The sequence below is a fragment of the Chanodichthys erythropterus genome, chromosome 13, assembly GCF_024489055.1.
Source record: "Chanodichthys erythropterus isolate Z2021 chromosome 13, ASM2448905v1, whole genome shotgun sequence".
Taxonomy (NCBI): Eukaryota; Metazoa; Chordata; class Actinopteri; order Cypriniformes; family Xenocyprididae; genus Chanodichthys; species Chanodichthys erythropterus.
In genome coordinates, this window is record NC_090233.1 from 126,786 (window position 1) to 147,599 (window position 20,814).

Consider the following 20,814-nt stretch of genomic DNA (forward strand, 5'->3'; position numbering starts at 1 on the left):
TGTTCATCAGAAGAAAGAAATTCATACAGGTTTTGAAGGTAAGTAAATTATGAAAGTATTTACACCTTTTAGGTCAGTGAAATAAATCAGAAAAAAATATTTTAACAATGAACACCAATAAATCGCCTCCTGAGGGAAAACTGTCCTGAGGCTCAGAAAACAGCCTCAGTTTTTAGTCTTTCAGGACAAATGTTGTTTATCAGGGTATGAGGGTATTTCAGGTTTACTGTTTTGAGCAATATATCAGTAAACATTTGCACTGTATTTCAAATTTCAAACATATTTGTATAGCAATTTTCACAATACATATTGTTTTCAAAGCAGCTTTACAGAAAATCATAATATCTTGATGCCTTGAAGTCACGGATGAATCAAACTGTATAACTACTGAACACTGAACACTGTATAAAGCTCTATAATGAACACTTCACTGTAACACAGCTCTATAGCACAGTCACTACAGTACCTCAAACTTGTAACAGTTATATTAAGAGATTAAACCATTTCTGTCATATATACCATAGAGTGTTACGCATTATTCACAAGAATTCACACTACAATATTTAGGTGATTTACTGTCCTGCATGTGAACATAAGGAGAACCACTCTAGGTAAAATCTGTGCTCTTTGCCATAACACACAACTCTCTGAGGAGAAGATACTTAGTTACACACACTCTCTCTCTCACACACACAGCTCTTCCACACAAGTTTCCCATGCAACATGCCACAGACAAACCCAAAGGTTAAAGTCACAATAATTAACAACCTGACAGTCTTGACCATGTCTAAAACCAGTTCTTTACCACTGGTCACTGTTAGAAATCCTCTACATGTGCGGTGCTGGTCTACACTAAGACTGAATCTAAACCAATTCCTGTGTGTATGCATTTAATTAAACTTCACTAACAATCAACATGAAGTTGGCTGAAACATGAGGGAACACAAATAGCACAAATGCTGACAAAACTCCCATAAAATGAACATTGCTTTAGGTTGAATAGCTTTTTATGAGAATGTCTAGCAAGGTCTGTCAAGCACATAAAACTGCATTAGCTTATATCACTAAAATCACTTCTCTCACTGCAATTAGTGGGCAATCATCATTACTGATGCTGTTTCTACAAATATTAGGGCTATAATAAGATTCTTACCTGTAAGGCCCGCCCAATAGGCCTAAATGTGGTTTTCCCATGGACGGGGAAGGATTCTTGCGTGTTCGGTCTTTTCAGTATGGCAAAGTAGTTTAATTCCAAGTAAACTATTATCTGACTCCATTTTATTATGAACTCGAATTTAGGTTAGAATGTCAACTGATTATTGGTCATTTGTATAATAATTTAGCTCTACATTTGAATATTCTGTTTAACTCTTTACTCTTATTGTACTCGTTCATTCGGTTCTCAGAGTTGCACAGGGTCCTCGCACTGGCCATTCATTAATTATGCTGCGGGCCCACGATCACAAACTCGCCAGTCTTGGTCACTAGACAGAGGTAATTGACTATACTGTTTAGAACGCCGCTTTCATGCTTGCTCTATCTAAAAGTATTTTGTATTTTGTTCCCCATAGATCTGTATACACTTGAATTAAAGTAACACTATCTCTAGTCAGAGGTCACAACCACTACTACAGATAAGCCAGTCTATTATTACTCCTCTGATAGTAGCTTTGTTTTGGTTATGTCATTGTTTCCCATGTACACTTAGCTAGAGTAACATTACATTAATCAGAGGCTCACCCTATTTAGGTTGGTCGATCAACATTTTGTTGTCCTAAACAGAAATTCCCTTTTTAGCCTTTACAGTCTTTACAGTACACTTAAACTAATGCCAAGCATTAGTCGGAGCTCTAAAATCACAATTGGCGTGCCCTATGCTCCACTCAAAACTGGACTTTAGTCCGTTACTAACCTGACGCTGATTTGCGGTAACAATGGATACATCGTAATCTACTGAAGTCAATAATTTCAGGGTAAGTCAGAATAAAATCAGATGTGACAATTTATTAGTCAGGTAAATGTATCATGCCAATTACATAATCAATTTAAAGATGATCAATACAAAACATCAAATGCTCAGAAATAGAGTAAGATGCATACCTGACATTAGAAAAATACACATTGCTGAGCGTCCTGGACACTCAGCAATGTAGGCTCATCTGAATACAAAATTGCCCCGAGCCTTTTGCAACATTTCTTTAAATACTCAAGACCAAGACAAAACATCCCCCAATGTGGGGCATGAACTTACAATCAGAATTTGCATTGACTAGGGTCACAGACCTAGGGAGTTTGCACCTTGCTGTAGAACAGGAGGTAATTTGGATGAAGGACCCTGGGAAAGGGGCACACCCATGGTTGCAACCAAAGTATCTCTAAACTTTTAAAACCTTTAATACCTTTAGTTTACTTCCATGTAGACGAGACCATTGTACTAGTTGCACTGAGACATTTCAAACGATACCAAACATGTGTAGCATTCTGTGATGATTGTTCACATTAAACCATATAGATTTTGGGTGAATTTCAGTTCATCTCTGCATGTAGAGAGAAGAGATGGGGGAAGAGGGGGTGGAGGAAAGGAAATGTAGATTAAGGCAATGCTGAGGTGTGAGTGACTAGTGTGTCACTAATGTGATTGCATCTCGGATGGGGATGCTAATTTTGTAAGAGAGAGTTCAAATGTTAATTTCCTTTGTTTTCTCAAAGAGTAGCCCTTTCTTGGTCGAGGCACTCCGGCATCAGTCTTAGATATCTGATATTTATGGAATGTTGGAGCCTTGTTATTATAATACCAAAAAAAATTGGTTATAAAACCAATATGACATGTTTACACCAATCAAATTAGCAGGGTAATAAATGGATATTTTGAGATCAACAGTGGTGACATAGGGAGGACATAACTAGATCAAATTCTGTCATACTTAAGATACATATTGACCATGACACACATTCATGATGGTCTGCATAGGTCCTCTCTGAAATAATTTCCATTTCCTGTTACTCGTTTATTTATTTTACTTGGCATTTCTGCACCACATCAGTTTGATGGACAAAAGTTTGACTTGACGGTTCAAAATGTTTTCTTTTTTTGGAAAATAAAACAAAAACAAAAATCAAAAACAAAAAAAAACTGTCATTCTTTGGATTTTTTTTTCCACTTTTTTTTGACTTTATGCCCAAATAAAATTTTAAAATGTTTTTTTAATTTAGAAAATTAAAAACATGTTCATTATAGAGGAGGTGTATTCAAAACTGTGTATTGAGAACTACTTCTGTGTGAATGAAGCCTTACAGAACCCAAATACACACGCTACACCTGACCTTACTTGAGCATTTCTCTAACCTTCTGGCTTGTCCTACAGTGCTTTATCAAAAATACATGGAATCAAATTTCTAGAAAATGTCTAAAAAATCCTTTAATACAGCTAAACATCTTACCCTCTCAAAGACTCACCTTGTAGTCACCGTATCTGCCCAAGTGCTTTCCTTCAAACTCTTACTAAAGCACCAGGGGGATCACCACACAGACACCACTTTTTACTTTCCTCTGGGAAATTTTGGGAAGAAAGAGTCCAAACTGAATGTCTATGCTATGAGATTATTTCAATGGTGTACTCGATTGTTTCCCTATAAACCAGCCTGGATGATCATGATGGAGGTGGGGTGAAGGTCAGAGTGGAAACTTTTGTTTTCATCACTCTCTGCATGGAACAACTATCCTCAGGATAATACACCAAGCCAGTAGTATCTTCAATGTCCTTCACTAATAGCTCCTCTAATATCAGCCACATGGAAATGTATCATAAATATGGGAGTGATTACAAAAATATATGGTAAAAAAAAGGGTAACATTATTTTACAGTGTTTTTGTTACACATTATACATACTTATTATAGTACTAATAGTAAAGTATGCATAATTACAAGCAACTAACTATAAACCAAACCCTAAACCTAGTCAAATAGTAAGAATATGTTTTGAATTAATACTTTTTTACTTCTGTAATTACACTGTAACAAGGAAATAAAATAAAAAGTGTAACACAAAAGTACTGTGGTAGTATCCAAAAAGTACCCGGGCAGCTAGAGTGATGGTATCAGATGAGAACACCATGGTATTTATGTTATTTAAAATTATGATGGTAATGCCAATTATGCAAACAACCAAGGTACCAACATGGTACATGTACAGTGGGGATCGAAAGTTTGGGGACCCCAGGTAAAAATTTGTATTAATGTGCATAAAGAAGCCAAGAAAAGATGGAAAAATCTCCAAAAGGCATCAAATTACAGATTAGACATTCTTATAATATGTCAAAAAAAAAGTTAGATTTTATTTCCATCAGTTACACTTTCAAAATAACAGAAAACAAAAAATGGCTTCTGCAAAAGTTTGGGCACCCTGCAGAGTTAATACCTTGTACTGCCCCCTTTGGCAAGTATCACAGCTTGTAAACGCTTTTTTTTTTTTTTAGGTCTCAGCTTTCCAACGGGGGCGGTGCATGCTATAACCTCTGCAGGTTGCCCAAAATTTTCCAGACGCCATTTTTTTGTTTTCTGTTATTTTGAAAGTGTAAATGATGGAAATAAAATCTAACTTTTTTTTGACATATTATAAGAATGTCTAATCTGTAATTTGATACCTTTTGGAGATTTTTCCATCTTTTCTTGGCTTCTTTATGCACATGAATACAAATTTTTTACCTGGGGTGCCCAAATATGGAAGTAAATCAGTAGCAAAACATGAGAGGTTGCTGATTTGAATGTGAGAACTTGTCGTATTAATATTTGTATTTGAAAACTGAAATTTACACTCACAGCCCTGATGTGAAAAGCTGAATGTTTCGATTTGCACACGCAGACAACAATCAAAACAGATAGATAGACAAAATGACAGACACAAATGTATGAGACTTATTTACTGTTGCACTTTGCTTCACTTTCGCTGTACAGCTTCAAGTCGGCGCTTACAACCTCTCAGATCTGGCAGTACAAGTTCAATTCCTGGTGCTTTGACTTTTGCTACTCTTTTTGCGATATCCCTGTTGCAAAACTGACTTGAGCACTTGAAAGCAAAAGGGAGAGAGCGGAACGGGGGTGGGTGGGGGGTGAAGCCCTTTTATTGGTCGATGCCTGACCAATGAACAACGCCATCCGGTGCGACTTGGCATGCGGAAAGAAATAATTGCATATGTATAAGACAATATTTTCATTAAAATATCATTAGTTTTAACAGGTTTTATTAATCTGCAACTACAACTTCGTAACACGGGTGTTTTGATTGTTGTCTGCGTGTGCAAATCGAAACAAATATTAATACGACAAGTTTCTCACATCAAATCAGCAACCTCTCGTGTTTTGCTACTGCTTTACTTTCATACCCAAACTTTCGATCCCCACTGTACATAACAACATGGCATTACCTTGGTAAACATCCAGAATCCATAGTATCATCAAGATAAATATAAAAAACAACATAATACCATAGAACATGTCCAAAAAATGTGGTATTACCACAGGACATGCCTAAAAACATGATATTATCACAGTAAATATTCAGCAACCATAGTATTATCAAAATAAACGTAAAATGTACCAAACGTAAAAATGGTACCATGTACCATTGTACATGTCTAAAAATATGGTATAATCATGGTATAAGCTCAAAGACATGGTATAACAATGGTACATACTGAAAACACATGGTATAACATGGTATTACTACCATGGTAGATGCCCAAAAACCATGTCAACATGAACTGGTACCACAACACAGCGAAATCATGTTACCATGATGGATTAAAAAAACACATGATATAATCATGGTACATATAAATAACTAGTATAGAGCACATCTTACACTGAACTTTGGAGATACAGATCACAATTCTGTTCTCTTCTTTCCTGCAGTCTCGTCCTCTCGCATTCAGCGTGTCCCTCCCCCCTGCCCACCCCATCTCTCTCTGTTTTGCCAGTTTGCTGCTGTGCAGAGCGGGAACACAGTGTTCTCTGGCTAGCTTCTCTCTGCTCTCTCTATACTCAAAGACAAACTACACAGAGAATACTTACAGAAAAAAAGGGAGGAAGAGCATGATATTAGTTCATTTGTTACAAATACAGCATGTGCATGCGGGCACACGCAAGTCCTTGTATCTATGTATAATGTGTGTGTGTATCAGTGTAGAGCCATACATCAGTGTAGAGCCACGCACACACGCACGCACGCACGCAAACAAACAAACAAACAAACAAACAAACAAACAAACAAACAAACACACACACAGTTTTTAACTTTGAGAAGGGCTGCTGACTGACAGACAGCACATTGTTTAGCAAACCTAGGTTAGACTGATTTCACTGGTCAATCAAGCTGAGAGTCCTTTAACTACATGAACCAGAGGGAGGAAGAACATGATATTAGTTCATTTGTTACAAATATAGCATGTGCATACGGGCACACGCAAGTCCTTGTTAAGATTACTATAAAGCCTCACTACTCCTCCGATTATTATATATATATATATATAATGTGTGTGTATCAGTGTAGAGCCATACATCAGTGTAGAGAGACACACACACACACACACACACACACACACACACACACACACACACACACACACACACACACAGGTTTTAACTTTGAGAAGGGCTGCTGACTGACAGACAGCACATTATTTAGCAAACCTAGGTTAGACTGATTTTACTGGTCAATCAAGCTGAGAATCCTTTAACTACATGAACCAGATAATTTAGATAATATCTGCAGAAACAAACTCGGTCTACCATCTCAGTTGCAATCACACAACTTAATCAAAAGAAATCAAATATTTAATTCACATTCTTCAAGTAGAGTTTAAAACCCTGTCACCATCCCTTTCTTCTCTTCCATTTCCTTCTTCCATTCCTAACAATGAACTGCACAGTGCAATAAATAGACAATGTACCTTGTAGCTTATATAGCAAACATTTACAGCTTGTTTTGATCGAGACAATCAAACAATTTCACCAATATTGTGAAAATGACTGACGCATTGTCATATTTTACTCCCATGGTTTAATGTTCTGAAATATACACTACTGTTCAAAACTTTAGGGTCAGTAATATTGTTGAAAGAAAATAACACTTTAAGCAAGGAAATTGATAAAAAGTGACAGTAAAGACATTTATAATGTTACAAAACAATTCTATTAAAAAGAATCCAGGAAAACAACAAAAAAATTCCACATAAATATTAAGCAGCATGAATTTCAACAATATAATAATAATAATAAATAATAGATATTATAATAATAATATTAGAATGATTTCTGAAGGAGTAAGCGATATCTGAGAAAATGCTGAAAGTGGATCGGACTGAGCACCACAACGCACTTGTAGCCAATCAGCAGTAAGGGGTGAATACACTCATGATGGGGGAAGAGAGAAAGTGAGCAAGAGGGAGATTTGAAGAAAGACTGCAGTAGGGCTGGGCGATATATCGAATGCTTTTGTCACGCGCATTTCGTCAGTAAAGCCAGTTCCCTGATTACCACTAAATCGGCATCACCTGCTTTCAAATGGAGCGGCATTTAATAGGCAGAGCCGTAGTTAACTGACAAGCCACGCAATATCGCGTTCAATATCGATATGAATCGCGTCGATATTGAACGCGATATTGCGTGGCTTATCAGTGATCTACGGCTCTGTCTATTAAATTCCGCTCCATTTGAAAGCAGTATAATATATATATATATATATATATATATATATATATATATATATATATATATATATATATATATATATATATATATATATATATATATATATATATTATATATTCTCTATCTCTTATCTCTTCTTTTTACAATTATATTTATCTGACCTTTTTCTCTTTTGTAATTGTCTCTCAGCCATCTGCTTTCTGCAGTCTTTCTTCAAATCTCCCTCTTGCTCACTTTCTCTCTTCCCCCATCATGAGTGTATACACCCCTTCCTATATATATATATTGTTATATTGCAGCCATTTGCTAAAATCATTTACATGTAAGTTCATTTTTTTCCTCTCATTAATGTACACACAGCACCCCATATTGACACAAAAACACAGAATTGTTGACATTTTTGCAGATTTATTAAAAAAGAAAAACTGAAATATCACATGGTCCTAAGTATTCAGACCCACTCATATATTTAACTCAGGTGCTGTCCATTTCTTCTGATCATCCTTGAGATGGTTCTACACCTTCATTTGAGTCCAGCTGTGTTTGATTATACTGATTCGGACTTGATTAGGAAAGCCACACACCTGTCTATATAAGACCTTACAGCTCACAGTTCATGTCAGAGCAAATGAGAATCATGAGGTCAAAGGAACTGCCTGAAGAGCTCAGAGGCTTGACATTAACACCCGCCAACCCGCCAAATGCGGGTAGATTTCAACTGGCGGGTAAGACAGCCACTCCCACTAGCCACTTTGGTGGGTTGAATATAATTTCAGTTTACAGCCAAATGATCGCCGAAGACCGTCGTAGCACAAAATTACAATCCAATCACACAATTAATTATTTATGTGCAGTTAGTGAAGGAGGGATAGGTGGAATTGCGCTGAATGACACACAACAAAAGTGCTCTCTCGCGTGCGCTCTCTCTCTCTCTGTCACAAGCACGATCAGTTCACCTCGCGCCTGAATAGTTAAATACACGTGCACACAGATGTCTAAATGTCCATCGTGTGGAGTATCTCGCGTGAATACAGTCGGTTATGGCTTAAGTGGACGTTAACAGGCGAGTAATAACTGAATATGCGTCAGTTACGTCCATGCATTCAGCTGCCCAATTAAATAGGTCATTAATGTTAATCAAACAACAAAAGATGTTAAATGAATGTAGGCTATATGTTAAACCTAGTGTATCTGAAAAAAAGATTATTTTTAATTTACTATTGTTTTTGTGATTAGCTTCTTTGTTCTTTTATATAGCCTAACACAAATAACTTATCTCATATTAGCCCATGCTCATATTGTCCACCTCTTGCCCACCTGTACATACCAGCTGATATACAAGGTAGTCTTGATTTGGGTGGTCAATCTGCATTTAAAAGTTTGAAAGGGTTTTAAATCTTCTAAATCAAGTAAAATTACTCAAAATAAAGTAATTTAAGCATAACAAAGTCAACTTTAATCATATAAAATGTAATTTACCAACATCAAAATTGTGGCCAGTGAAAATGCTGAGTGGCTAGTAACTTTGGAAAACCACTAGCCACAGTGGCTGGTGAGCAAAAAAGTTAATGTCAAACCATGGTTGTGACAGATTGCTGTAGCCCCTCAGCTCAAGAGGCTCGTAAACCAATCATCTCTTACTACGAGTCCACAGCATCAAATAAACATGAATGAACATGAGAATCAATGTCGTTTTAAACGCGGAAAGATGTTAATATACACAATTTTTCAAGTTTAACTCCACCGAGGTTAATCTAACTCCTGACTGCTTTGTCGTTCAAAATAGTGGATTACTTTTAGTCATTATTTGGGTAGTACACATATTCTGAATCTAGATCTATCTATCTATCTATCTATCTATCTATCTATCTATCTATCTATCTATCTATCTATCTATCTATCTATCTATCTATCTATCTATCTATCTATCTATCTATCTATCTATCTCTCTCTCTCTCTCTCTCTCTCTCAATTGGATTGAGATCTGGGGAATTTGGAGGCCAAGTCAACACCTCAAACTCATTGTTGTGCTCCTCAAACCATTCCTGAATCATTTTTGCTCTGTGGCAGGGTGAACTATCCTGCTGAAAGTGGCCACAGCCACCAGGGAATACTGTTTCCATGAAAGGGTGTACATGGTCTGCAACAATGCTTAGGTAGGTGGTACGTGTCAAAGTAACATCCACATGGATGGCAGGACCCAAGGTTTCCCAGCAGAACATTGCCCAAAGCAACACACTGCCTCCGCCAGCTTGCCTTCTTCCCATAGTGCATCCTGGTGCCATATGTTCCCCAGGTAAGTGACGCCCACGGCCATGCACATGATGTAAAATAAAATGCAATTCATCAGACCAGGCCATCTTCTTCCATTGCTCTGCAGTGCAGTTCTGATGCTCACATGCCCACTGTTGGTGCTTTTGGCGGTGGACAGGGGTCAGTATGGGCACCCTGACTGGTCTGCGGCTATGCAGCCCCATACTCAACAAACTGATGCAATGTGTATTCTGACACCTTTCTATCAGAACCAGCATTAACTTCTTGAGCAATTTGAGCTATATGAATCCAGACATTAAAGAACACATATTGGAACCGAATGTCATGAAAACCAATTTGTTCAACAAACTCTTAGTAAAATATCACACTGTTTCACAATGTCCTGACCATCCTATTCATCAATATCAGATGACATGCTCAAGTTACCCTACACACATCTCTCTATAGCATGAGGCCAGTTGTTACAGCTCTAACTCTGGAAACATCTTGGCATTTGCAGGAGAATTTGTGTTTGTTCGTGGTGTGGGAAAAAGCCGTGATTACTGTGGTATTCAGAGTTTAGTGTAGAGGTCATGCTGATGTTTGCTTTAGTGTTCTGATGCATTGGGCTGATGTCACAGGCTGGGCCTGCTGGGCTGGGCCTCTTCCAGTAAATGTAACTTAATCACACAGGAAATGCCAATAATCTGATGACTCATAAACAACTGTCATCAATGACATCCTCACATCTTTCATCATCATCATATTTTATTGTACAACATTTAAAGCTCTTCCATATAAGGTAAACACAACACTTGACCATCCTTAAAAATATACTGTGGTACTACCATGGTACAGCAACAGTATCAATATGGCAACACTATAGAACTATATACCATGGTACTGAATAGGGGTGTAACGATACCGTCATGTCATGATTTGATACATATCATGATACTGAACTAATGAAACAAAATTATTGCGATACTCTAAGACATATGTTAAAAGGTTAACAAAAAATAAACTGTTGATTAAAATGCTAAAGTTGGTATTACATTGGGGGTGGAAATGAATAGGCTTGGACTTGATGCTGGTGACCCAATGCACATGACAATGGTCATACCATAATAAAAATATTAATGATTCTGATGCTGAAAATACAGAATTATTTTAGATGGGATCTAAAGATATTCACACTATGCAGTAATTTTAATTTTGGGTGAACTATACACAATATATATTGTCACTATCCACAATACATATTGTAGCATTTTTGTATTGCGATATATTGTGACACAATATATTGTTACACCCCTAGTATTGAATGATTATTATATATTGTTCCTGTAAAAGAGGAGTTAAAAAGCTCCTTGTTACTTTTATTTCTTTGAAATTAGTATGGTATTATTGGAGTACCATTTAAGTACCATGGATCATGAATATCAAAGTACCATGTATTACCATGGTGCTGCCAGAGTAAATTTTTATATGGGAAGATTCTTTAAAGAACACAATAGGATACTGTATGCCTTAAAACATGATATTGCTAATTGAGGAAGTCCAAAAAACATGCTAAAATGGTTTTTGTGTTTGACTACTAAAAATAGAATTAAGTAACTAAGGAACTAAAACAACAACCCCAGGAGTTGAGAAACCCAACTACAGTAAGTACCCCGATAGTTATGGAGCATAAGATATATTTTTAACAGATGTTTATAATGGCAGTTACTATTAGATGCTAATGTCTCTGTTGCTAATAAATGCAAACCAGTTAAACTAAAAGAGGACAGCATCACAAATCAAGCTAAACATCCGTTAAAAAAGAGCCATGAATAATATTAACAACTCCTCACAGACCCATTCTGTAAAATGCACAAATTATAAGACAAAACATGAAAGTAGTACTGAATCAGAATAACATTAAAAAAATCCAAAAAGCATTACAATGTATTTTTAACATGGTACAATGGTCTTATGTCGACAAAGGTTTGTAGAGTCAAAGCTAAAGTTTTCCTAGTAATAACATATGGCTGTGAGAGCTGGATCATAACGAAGGCTGAGTGCCGAAGAATTGATGCTTTCGAACTGTGGTGTTGGAGAAGACTGTTGAGAGTCCCTTGGACTGCAAGGAGATCAAATTTGACCCGTCACGGAAACCAGGGACACAAGTCGGCAGCAAACTATTGAGCAAACTGAGAAATAAGCGTTTTTTGTCAAAATTGGTGATTTTCGTTTTTTGCAGAATCTGTTAGTTGAGATCATGAAGAAGCATCTCTGTGTTTTAGATAGCAGTATTGGTTTATTTAAAAGTGTACATTTTGAGGTTGAAATCGGCTTGTTTTTCAAAGATTCTGTCTCGCAGTAGGGGCGTGTCATTGTCTGTTTGTATTTCCATACTGGAATCGGATACACCAGCTTTTGTTTCTTTTGTTATTGACGCCGTCCTCCAAGGGAAGCGTGGCTACTTCGTATGCAGCGCTCTGGCCGGCTCTAGCTAATATCAAAATTTAATGAAGATGGACGCCGCAAAGAATATCGCAGACGAGCCGAACCGTGGCCGTTACGACTAAGATGTTTTGAAGTAAAACATACGGCTGGATTCTTTAGCTGCGGAAAAAGAGTGGCAGGACATGCAAATTTTTGGACATTTAGAGGCAAACAGATGCATAGTGCAAACTTCGGAGATGGTTACATCCACAAAGAAGACCCCGACAAAGAGAAAGTGTGCCCGAACATCTTATTTCATTGGAGGCAACAAGATCTTTTCTGCTTCTTATGGGGTGAGTTTCCATAAACATCAAAGTTTGTCGTTTGGTGTTCATTCTAAGAACACATACGGCAATTTACCGTATCACTTGCCAAAAACCCCCATTACTATAGTGGGCTTTTAGATGGTAATGTTAGCATGTTAATTTGAATAACGCTTCAACTGCTTGAATTGACTGGTGTGAATGACTTAGCTCATGTAAACCTTACTATTCTTGAATTGAATGTGATGCTAATAATTTTAGCCAGTTACTACTTCTTAACAAGGATTTACTAATGTAATAGTAAATGTATCAGATTAAATTCCTACATTAGTAAAAGTATAAAGTATCCGTAGCCGTAAAATGTGCGTTATAAGTCAAAAGTAAAAGTATTGAAGAGTTTAATGTACAGGAATTTTTTAATCCTTTGACTCAAACCAGGTCTAACCACTAAGGTCTAAATCAGGACTATACAGTTATCACAGAATCCTGTTCAAAAAGTTCTAATCTCAAAAAAGATAAATTACTGACATTTACAATGCACATTATCCTTTATTATTAATAGTATGCGGTCCGATTTTCCCGTTGCGTCTGTCGTTGCTATGCAACCATGCAGCTTTACAGGGGTATGGCTCAAAATGCCCCAGAACCGACTTGTGTCCCTACTTTCCATGACTAGTCACAAAACTGTCAGTCCTAAAGGAAATCAACCCTGACTATTCATTGGAAGGACAGATACTGAGGCTAAAGCTCAAATACCTTGATGCTGGGATTGATTGAAGGCAAAAGGAGAAGGGGAAGGAAGATTGAGAGATAGTGTCACCGATGCAATGGACATGAATTTGGGCAGACTCAAGAAGATAGTGGAAGACAGGAAGGCCTGACATGCTGTACTTCACAGGGTCGCAAAGAGTTGGACATGACTTGGTGACTGAACAACAACAACGGTAATTTTGATGTACCATGCACAGTAAATACCACTGCCATTATTACTATGGTAAGTACATGGTAACAACAATATAACGAGGAGACTAAAATAAAGTTTTACGAAATCATCCAGAGCCATGATATATATCAAAGTACCATGGTGTTCCCATCATTGTACTACAGTACTGCCAGAGCACTTAATTGTAAAAAGAAATCTAAGCAGGTCAACAGCCATTGAGTCCAGTCCCATTAGCCCAATAAGCAAGGTCTTGTGGGGGCTCAGTAGCCCCTCAAAGGGTTCTGGTGCCCTCACATTGGCAGCAGAAGATTTATGTGGGTGGTAAAAGCATCCATTAGCATATAGCTGGAATTCAACCCTCTGGAGTCTGAGGCTGATTTGGGGCCTGGAGAGGTTTTGACATGCCCTGACATTTCTGCTTTTTTCAGTTGTTCATAAACATATTAATGACACAAGTGTCATTACACTCCTGTGAAGTACAGCATGTCAGCACAAACTAGGCTACAATAATATGTGAGGAACATGTATGTACATGTTTGTGTTTTTGAAGGAATAATGTTTATGCGTGGTTATTGAAAAAACAAAGAACTTAAGTCACTGAAATAAGGCCAAAAAAGTATATTAAATCTGTATTGACAAGACTTCTGGGTATTGGAGTTTTTGCTTCAGAATTATGTAAAAATTATGCTGCCTATTCCTTCATATAAAACAATATATTGATTTAGTTTTTGTAAGACACTTTTTGTCAAGAAACACAGTATGCATGGAGGCCATTATTCATCATCATGAATAATGGGTCATTTACATCTGAGAAGACAAAAGAATCACATAATAATGACCTGAAATGACTTGCATATTAATGAGGCTTTTCAGTCAGGTAGGCTGTGAAAAAACCCTCTGTAATCATGTCTCAGCTCAATTTAAAATAATGGTATTCTATTATATTATTTAAAATATCATGTATTTCTGTGATGCAAAGTATCTGAACAATTATGCTACCTCTATGGCATTTCATATAGCCTTTTAGCTTAAAAGCATGCACATTTGGAGAAATATTGATGGATTCTTATATGTTTATGTCAATTTTCTATACAGAGGAGTAATATTTATTCAGTATTGTCATCACTATGAGTGCTGGATTCTGTGTTTTCAATTTATACTTGCAGTCGGAGGGCGCTCTGTACACCTTTAGTCCACAAATTATTCTAAAGAAGAAGAGGACATTTCAGGAATGGTGTTTTCAACTCATACTTGCAGCCGGAGGGCGCTCTCTGTACATCTTCAGGCCACAGATTCATATAAAGAAGAAAAAGAACCAACGGCATGTCTTCTAGAGATCGCTAACCATGGTTTTAACATCCAGATAAACACTTTTCAGGACAATAAATACACGATTGAGACAATGCATACAAGTATTGCCTCTGAATTTGCCTCTGAATAGTGCTGGCTCCGTGGGCGTGGCCGAATTAGCGGATAATGAGCTGAATCACAGACTTCTGACATGACTCTCTTTTCATACAGATTACATAAACACAGAATGTTTGTTTTCGATTTGACTTGCACGATTTAAAACCTGACATTTCAGCGTTTCTTTAGACATATGTGTCATTTTTTTGTCATTAGTATTCATAAGTTACAGTTCATTTTCTGAGAACTATCAGATTGGACTTCAGAGGCAGACGAGAGATCACGCTTCATGTTAGTTTTCTTTATTTTACAAAAAGCACACCATTGTGTTTTTACTCTGAGTGTACACAAATAAAAGAAGATATCCATAGTTTCAACTGATATATTACTTATGTCTCTATGACAAGAAATGACGGAGTATTTTTAAGTCTGCTTTCCTGCAATGTGAAAAAAATCCTGCAAAACGCGTCGGCATGTTAACAGACTCCAGAGAGTTAAAGAGGAGCAAAGTTCATCAGTGCTTCAGTCATTAGCGTGTTAAGACCTCGAACACCATTTGTGAGGCAGTATAGGCAGGAGAGAAGATAGTTACAGCAGAGAATGGGTTCATTCTGGGGAAATATTCTTCTTCTCATGCATAATCTATTTCACATAGACCCTCCCTCCTTCTGTTGTTCCTTTCATTTCAAAAGAGGAACAATTGCCACAAGGGTCACTATAGCGAGCATTAGCATAAACTGTGTTCTTCGATGCAGTCAGTTTTCTCTTTCATGTCATGGCAACAATTTAGAAAATTCAGTATAATAGCACCACACTCCTTGAGTACTGAGGTTTGTTAAAATGAGAGTTCAATCAATCAAGCAAAAATTCTGTCATCATTTACTCACCCCCAATTTGTTCCAAAACTGTATAGACTTTCTTCTGTGGAGTATAAAAGAAGTCAATGAAAGTCAATAGTGTCCAGTGTTGTTTGGACCCATAATATCTTTTTTTGTTTTTTTTTAAATTTTGAGTGGACTTTCCCTTTAATGCCACAGTAAGGAAAAAGTGATCATAAAATACTGCACAAATGAATCATACTTGCAATGGGTTGGCAAAGTATTCGCATCTGTGCTTTCGTAAAGAGCAATGATTCTCAGCTGCTTTTGCTTCAGGACTAAGATTTTACATTGATTTTACACATCAAGTGGCGATCCAACACAGTAGCAAAAATATTACAATCATACAAAATGTTACAGAGCCCCATGTTTGTCTTCCCCTGTGACCTAGTTTCCCTGTTCTGTTGATTAGTTCATTTGATTCACCTGTGTCTTGTTTATCATCCCATCACCTTGTTTAGATCCCTTTGTTAGTCATCTGTATTTATACCCTGTGTTCCCATTCACTCCTTGTCCGTTCTCGTTGTATGTTAGACGCTAGTTTGGTGTACGCTGCCTTTGTTTATATTAAAGTCTTTATATGTTTGTGGAAATCTGTTATCTGCCTCATCTCTACACCACCAGCCGTAACACAAAAGTTCTTTTCAGTCAATCATCTACATAATTTGACTAGTGACAGATGAATTTGCACCAAAATACGGATGAGCATATCACCTTTCATATCGACAACCAAATATTCAAGAGCAAGGTGATAAGCCTATATTATTGTCCTAACTCTACACAATTATGCTGTTATTTTCATTTTATTATTAGCATTTACCACTTTATCTGTGCTGCCCCAAACAGACCTAACATATTTGCAATCCTTTTCTGGGTCAAGACTAACCAATTGAGAACCTCTGCTGTATTGAGTATGGCTTTATCTAAAATAACTCCTTACACCATCATGCACTATTCCCTACATTACTTCTAATAAGTAATAACTAATATAGTACATTTTAAGTAGCAAATAAAAACTAATGAGTGAATTCAGACACTGAGTGAGTCAGAAGTGCTGTGGACGTCATCTTTTGGAGAGACATAGAATTTATTCAGCGCAATGCTCAGTGCATTGGTATTCTCTAGTGGCTAGCCATTGAGTGTACATCGGTTGTACACTAGTTATTGTAGTGCATTATGGGATTGAATGAGTGCACACAATGTCCACTGTGGATTTGACACCACTACAAATGGCTGTCCCTTCAAATAGTACACTTATATAAGGCTATAGGGGGTATATAAGGGTATATGATTTCAGACAGGCTGTTTGTGGTCTGAGGGGTTAAAGTGGCAGTGTGTTCTGATAAGGTTTACGTTTATCAAATAAAAGCACATCTGTGGAGGTCAGACATTATAAGCAGGTCATGAGACAACACTGGGATCATTCATGACCATATCATAGAGACACACACAGATAAACACACACTCTGTTGGCCACAAAGACTCATTCAATATTCAGTCAATGAGACTGGCCATCTGTGAGAGAGTTCATACTGTGTGTTTCAAAGCATTTTATAGTGCAAATGGCTGCAAAATGAGGTTTGTTTATAAATGTAATTGAAAGTAAGTGGCAATTATGTGTATATCTATTACACCTGAGTCTGAATATGAGTATATACATTTGAAAGACAGTCTTTATGTACCAATAACTGTGGGAAGACAAAGGCAGGGTGTGTCTGCACAGTACATGTACGTGATTTACAGGCATAATCCTATAAAGGATTATGCTACTAGATCAAAACAATACAGAATGATGTTTCAGAAACAACAGAAGAAGAGGAAGTCAGTGAAAGACAGACAGGAGGAAAGAAAAGAGGAAGAGAACTTCAAAGAGCATGGGCTCATCAAATGGAAACACACGTTTCCTGTTTTGTTGTTTTTTCATACCAAAATTAATTCTTTATTAATTCTAAAAAAAAAAAAAAAAAAAAAAAAAAAAACTGGGGTTTTGCAGTGATGCCATAGAAGAACCATTTTTCCCCCCTTAGTCTTGAGAACATAATTAATCTGAAGAACACTTTTGTGTAAAGGAAAGGTTTCATGAATGTTAGATCCCAATAAAGAACCTTTATTTTTAAGATTGTAGAGTGAAAATTAGGTGTTACAGCCACAGGATTATATGCGAGGGGTCTTTGTCTGTAATCCGTCTGTCTGTCTCTACGGTGAGCCCTGGGTCAATGGATCGGGAAGAGTATTGACCCCATGGGCAGAAGGCACACATAAGTACAGCAGAGTCTAAATGCTTTATTTTTACAGCCAGAAAGACTATGCACATAAATTACTGCTCAAAGTGCTGGCAGGGCAGATACCCCATGTGGAGAGACCTAGATTTCGCTCTCTCTCTCTCACACACACACACACACACACACACACACACACACACACACACACACACACACGTTTGTTTTTGTGAATTGTGGGGACTTTCCATAGACTTCAATGCATTTTACACTGAACAAACTGTACATTCTATCCCCCTACCCTGCCCCTACCCCTAAACCTAACCCTCACAGGAAACTGTGCAAACTTTTACTTTTTCACAAAAACTCATTCTATATGATTTATAAACCCATTTACATTGTGGGGACCGCTGGCTGGTCCCCACGATGTAGGTGAACTCAGGTTTATATTACATCATGGGGACATTTGGTCCCCACAATGTAATATAAACAAAAGCACACACACACACACACACACACACACACACACACACACACACCTACTCCCACAAGTTACATGCAGAGTCTGAAGGCACTGATATCATCACAGCAGGACGATCATTCAGCAACAGTGAATGCTGAGCTAGATGCAATCCCATCAATGTTATACTACTCATAATCGAAATGACATACATTCCTTCCCTCTAGAGCAGGTGTCATTTACACAAAAAAATGTTCAAAACTTTGGGCTCAGTAAGAATTATAATTTAACATTTTGCTACAAAAGATTTTTATTTAAAATAAACGCTGTTTTTCAAATTTCTCAAAGAATCAATAAAAAAAAAATGATTTCAAATCAGCATATTAGAATGACTTCTGAAGGATCATGTGACACTGAAGACTGGAGTAATGGTTGATGAAAATTTAGATTTGCCATTATTGGAATAAATAAATCTTTAAAATATATAAAAATAGAAAACAATTATTTAAATTGTAATAAAATTGTAATTATCAAGTTTTTCCTCTATTTTTCCCTCTATGCCTTGTGCCTTGTTTTTAGTCATATTTTTGATTTTTTATTCATTTTCGTTTTTCACATTTATTTTTAAAAATAAAATTAATTAATTATTAATTCTAATTTTATTTTCAACTGGGATTTCTATCATACTCACAAATGTTCTATCATCAAAACCTCCATTTGTCTGAAAAAAGTTGGATTTTGATTCTGCATCAGTGAATAAAGATTCATAGATTAATTTATTTATTACCATGTATTAATAAAATTATTAATGAAATATTATACAATGGTGTGTGTAAGAGTAAAAGTATGATTAATCGATCTTTATCAGTGGGTGGGTTATACTTGCCAAGGGCTCTGAAGACAGACACACACACACAGCAGCCTAACATCTAACATTCAACAACATTGAGCACACTCATTCATAAAACAAGAGTGGACACACACACACACACACACGCACACACACGCACACGCACGCACACACGCACACACACCGACACACACACGTAAAACAATATAGAAAATTAAAGAAAGGAGAAAATACATACTTCTATTGCTATTTACCCCCAAAATATATATTTAAATGTCTCCATGTACAGTTCACTTGCAATATGAGAGTTGCAAGAGTTGCGAATACCTTTTTAATACAAAAAATAAAAACTATTTGTTTACATTTTATTTGTTTATACATTTTATATTTGTCTTTAACTACTATGTACTTACAATATTTATATTTACAATGTAAAAGCATAAGCATAAAATGATTGATTTAAATGCTTGTACATTTTGATTATTTTTAAATGCTAGTACAATGCTAGACACTTAAAATAAAGTGAGACCAACTATTTATAGGATCAACGTTCTGCATTTCGAGACAGACAGCATGAAAAAGTGCAGGTTCATTCAGAGATTTTTAGTGAGTTAAAAGCCAGGACAGATGAAAAGAATGAGACCAGAAGCTGCAGAGAGAGAATGTAACAGATGGAGAAAGAATGAAAGAGCAAGTGACCTTTTGCCGGAGCAGTTTACTGCGCACACGGCCCCACAGTTTGGCGCCGCTGTTGGTGTGTTTTTTGATGGCTGAAGGATCGTCCACGCAGCAGTGCCGCTCCACGCGCTCACACACTGAGTTCAGATTACAGTCCGTCACCACAATCTCGGTCATCCTGTCTGTGTTCCTCTCACAGCAACGCACAGAGAAAGAGGGGGGGGGGGGGGGGGCTGACTCCTGGAACACCAGTAGAATGGTTCCCAAAGGTAAAATCAAACTCTTCCCAAATTCTTCACAGCAAATGGATAAAAAACACTTATCTAAAATAAAAAATACAACTTTTTTTTCTTGTGTCTTTACTTGGAGATCACAAGACAAAATTCTTCACTTCTTAAGTTGAGTGCTCTCTGAAGATGGATTAACAAAATGATACAGAAAATCAACATAAAAATGAACCCTGTGAAATAAAGGGCTCATTTCTGGAGGAAAGTAAACATTGCCATGTTTCTGCCTTTTCTCAAGTTTAATATTTAAAGTATAGATCCTTCAGTGGATATTAAAGTAACTCTCTCCTCCACCTGCATCTCTCTCCCGCTGCTCTCTGCTGCGCTTTCCTCAACGTCTGATCCCCAGAAAACAGAGGGTAAGAGGAAGAATGAGTGGG

At 36.9% G+C, this 20,814-nt stretch overlaps 1 protein-coding gene across 1 annotated transcript in view; it reads right to left on the reverse strand.

Moving 5' to 3' along the window:
* LOC137034906 (active breakpoint cluster region-related protein-like) overlaps positions 1-20,340 on the reverse strand; it is a 41,473-nt gene extending 21,133 nt beyond the window's left edge. The window contains exon 1 of the mRNA XM_067408145.1: positions 20,169-20,340. Within this exon, the coding sequence (XP_067264246.1) occupies positions 20,169-20,324 (156 nt within the window). The 5' untranslated portion in view covers positions 20,325-20,340. The remainder of the gene's footprint in view (positions 1-20,168) is intronic.
* Positions 20,341-20,814: the final 474 nt, after the last annotated feature.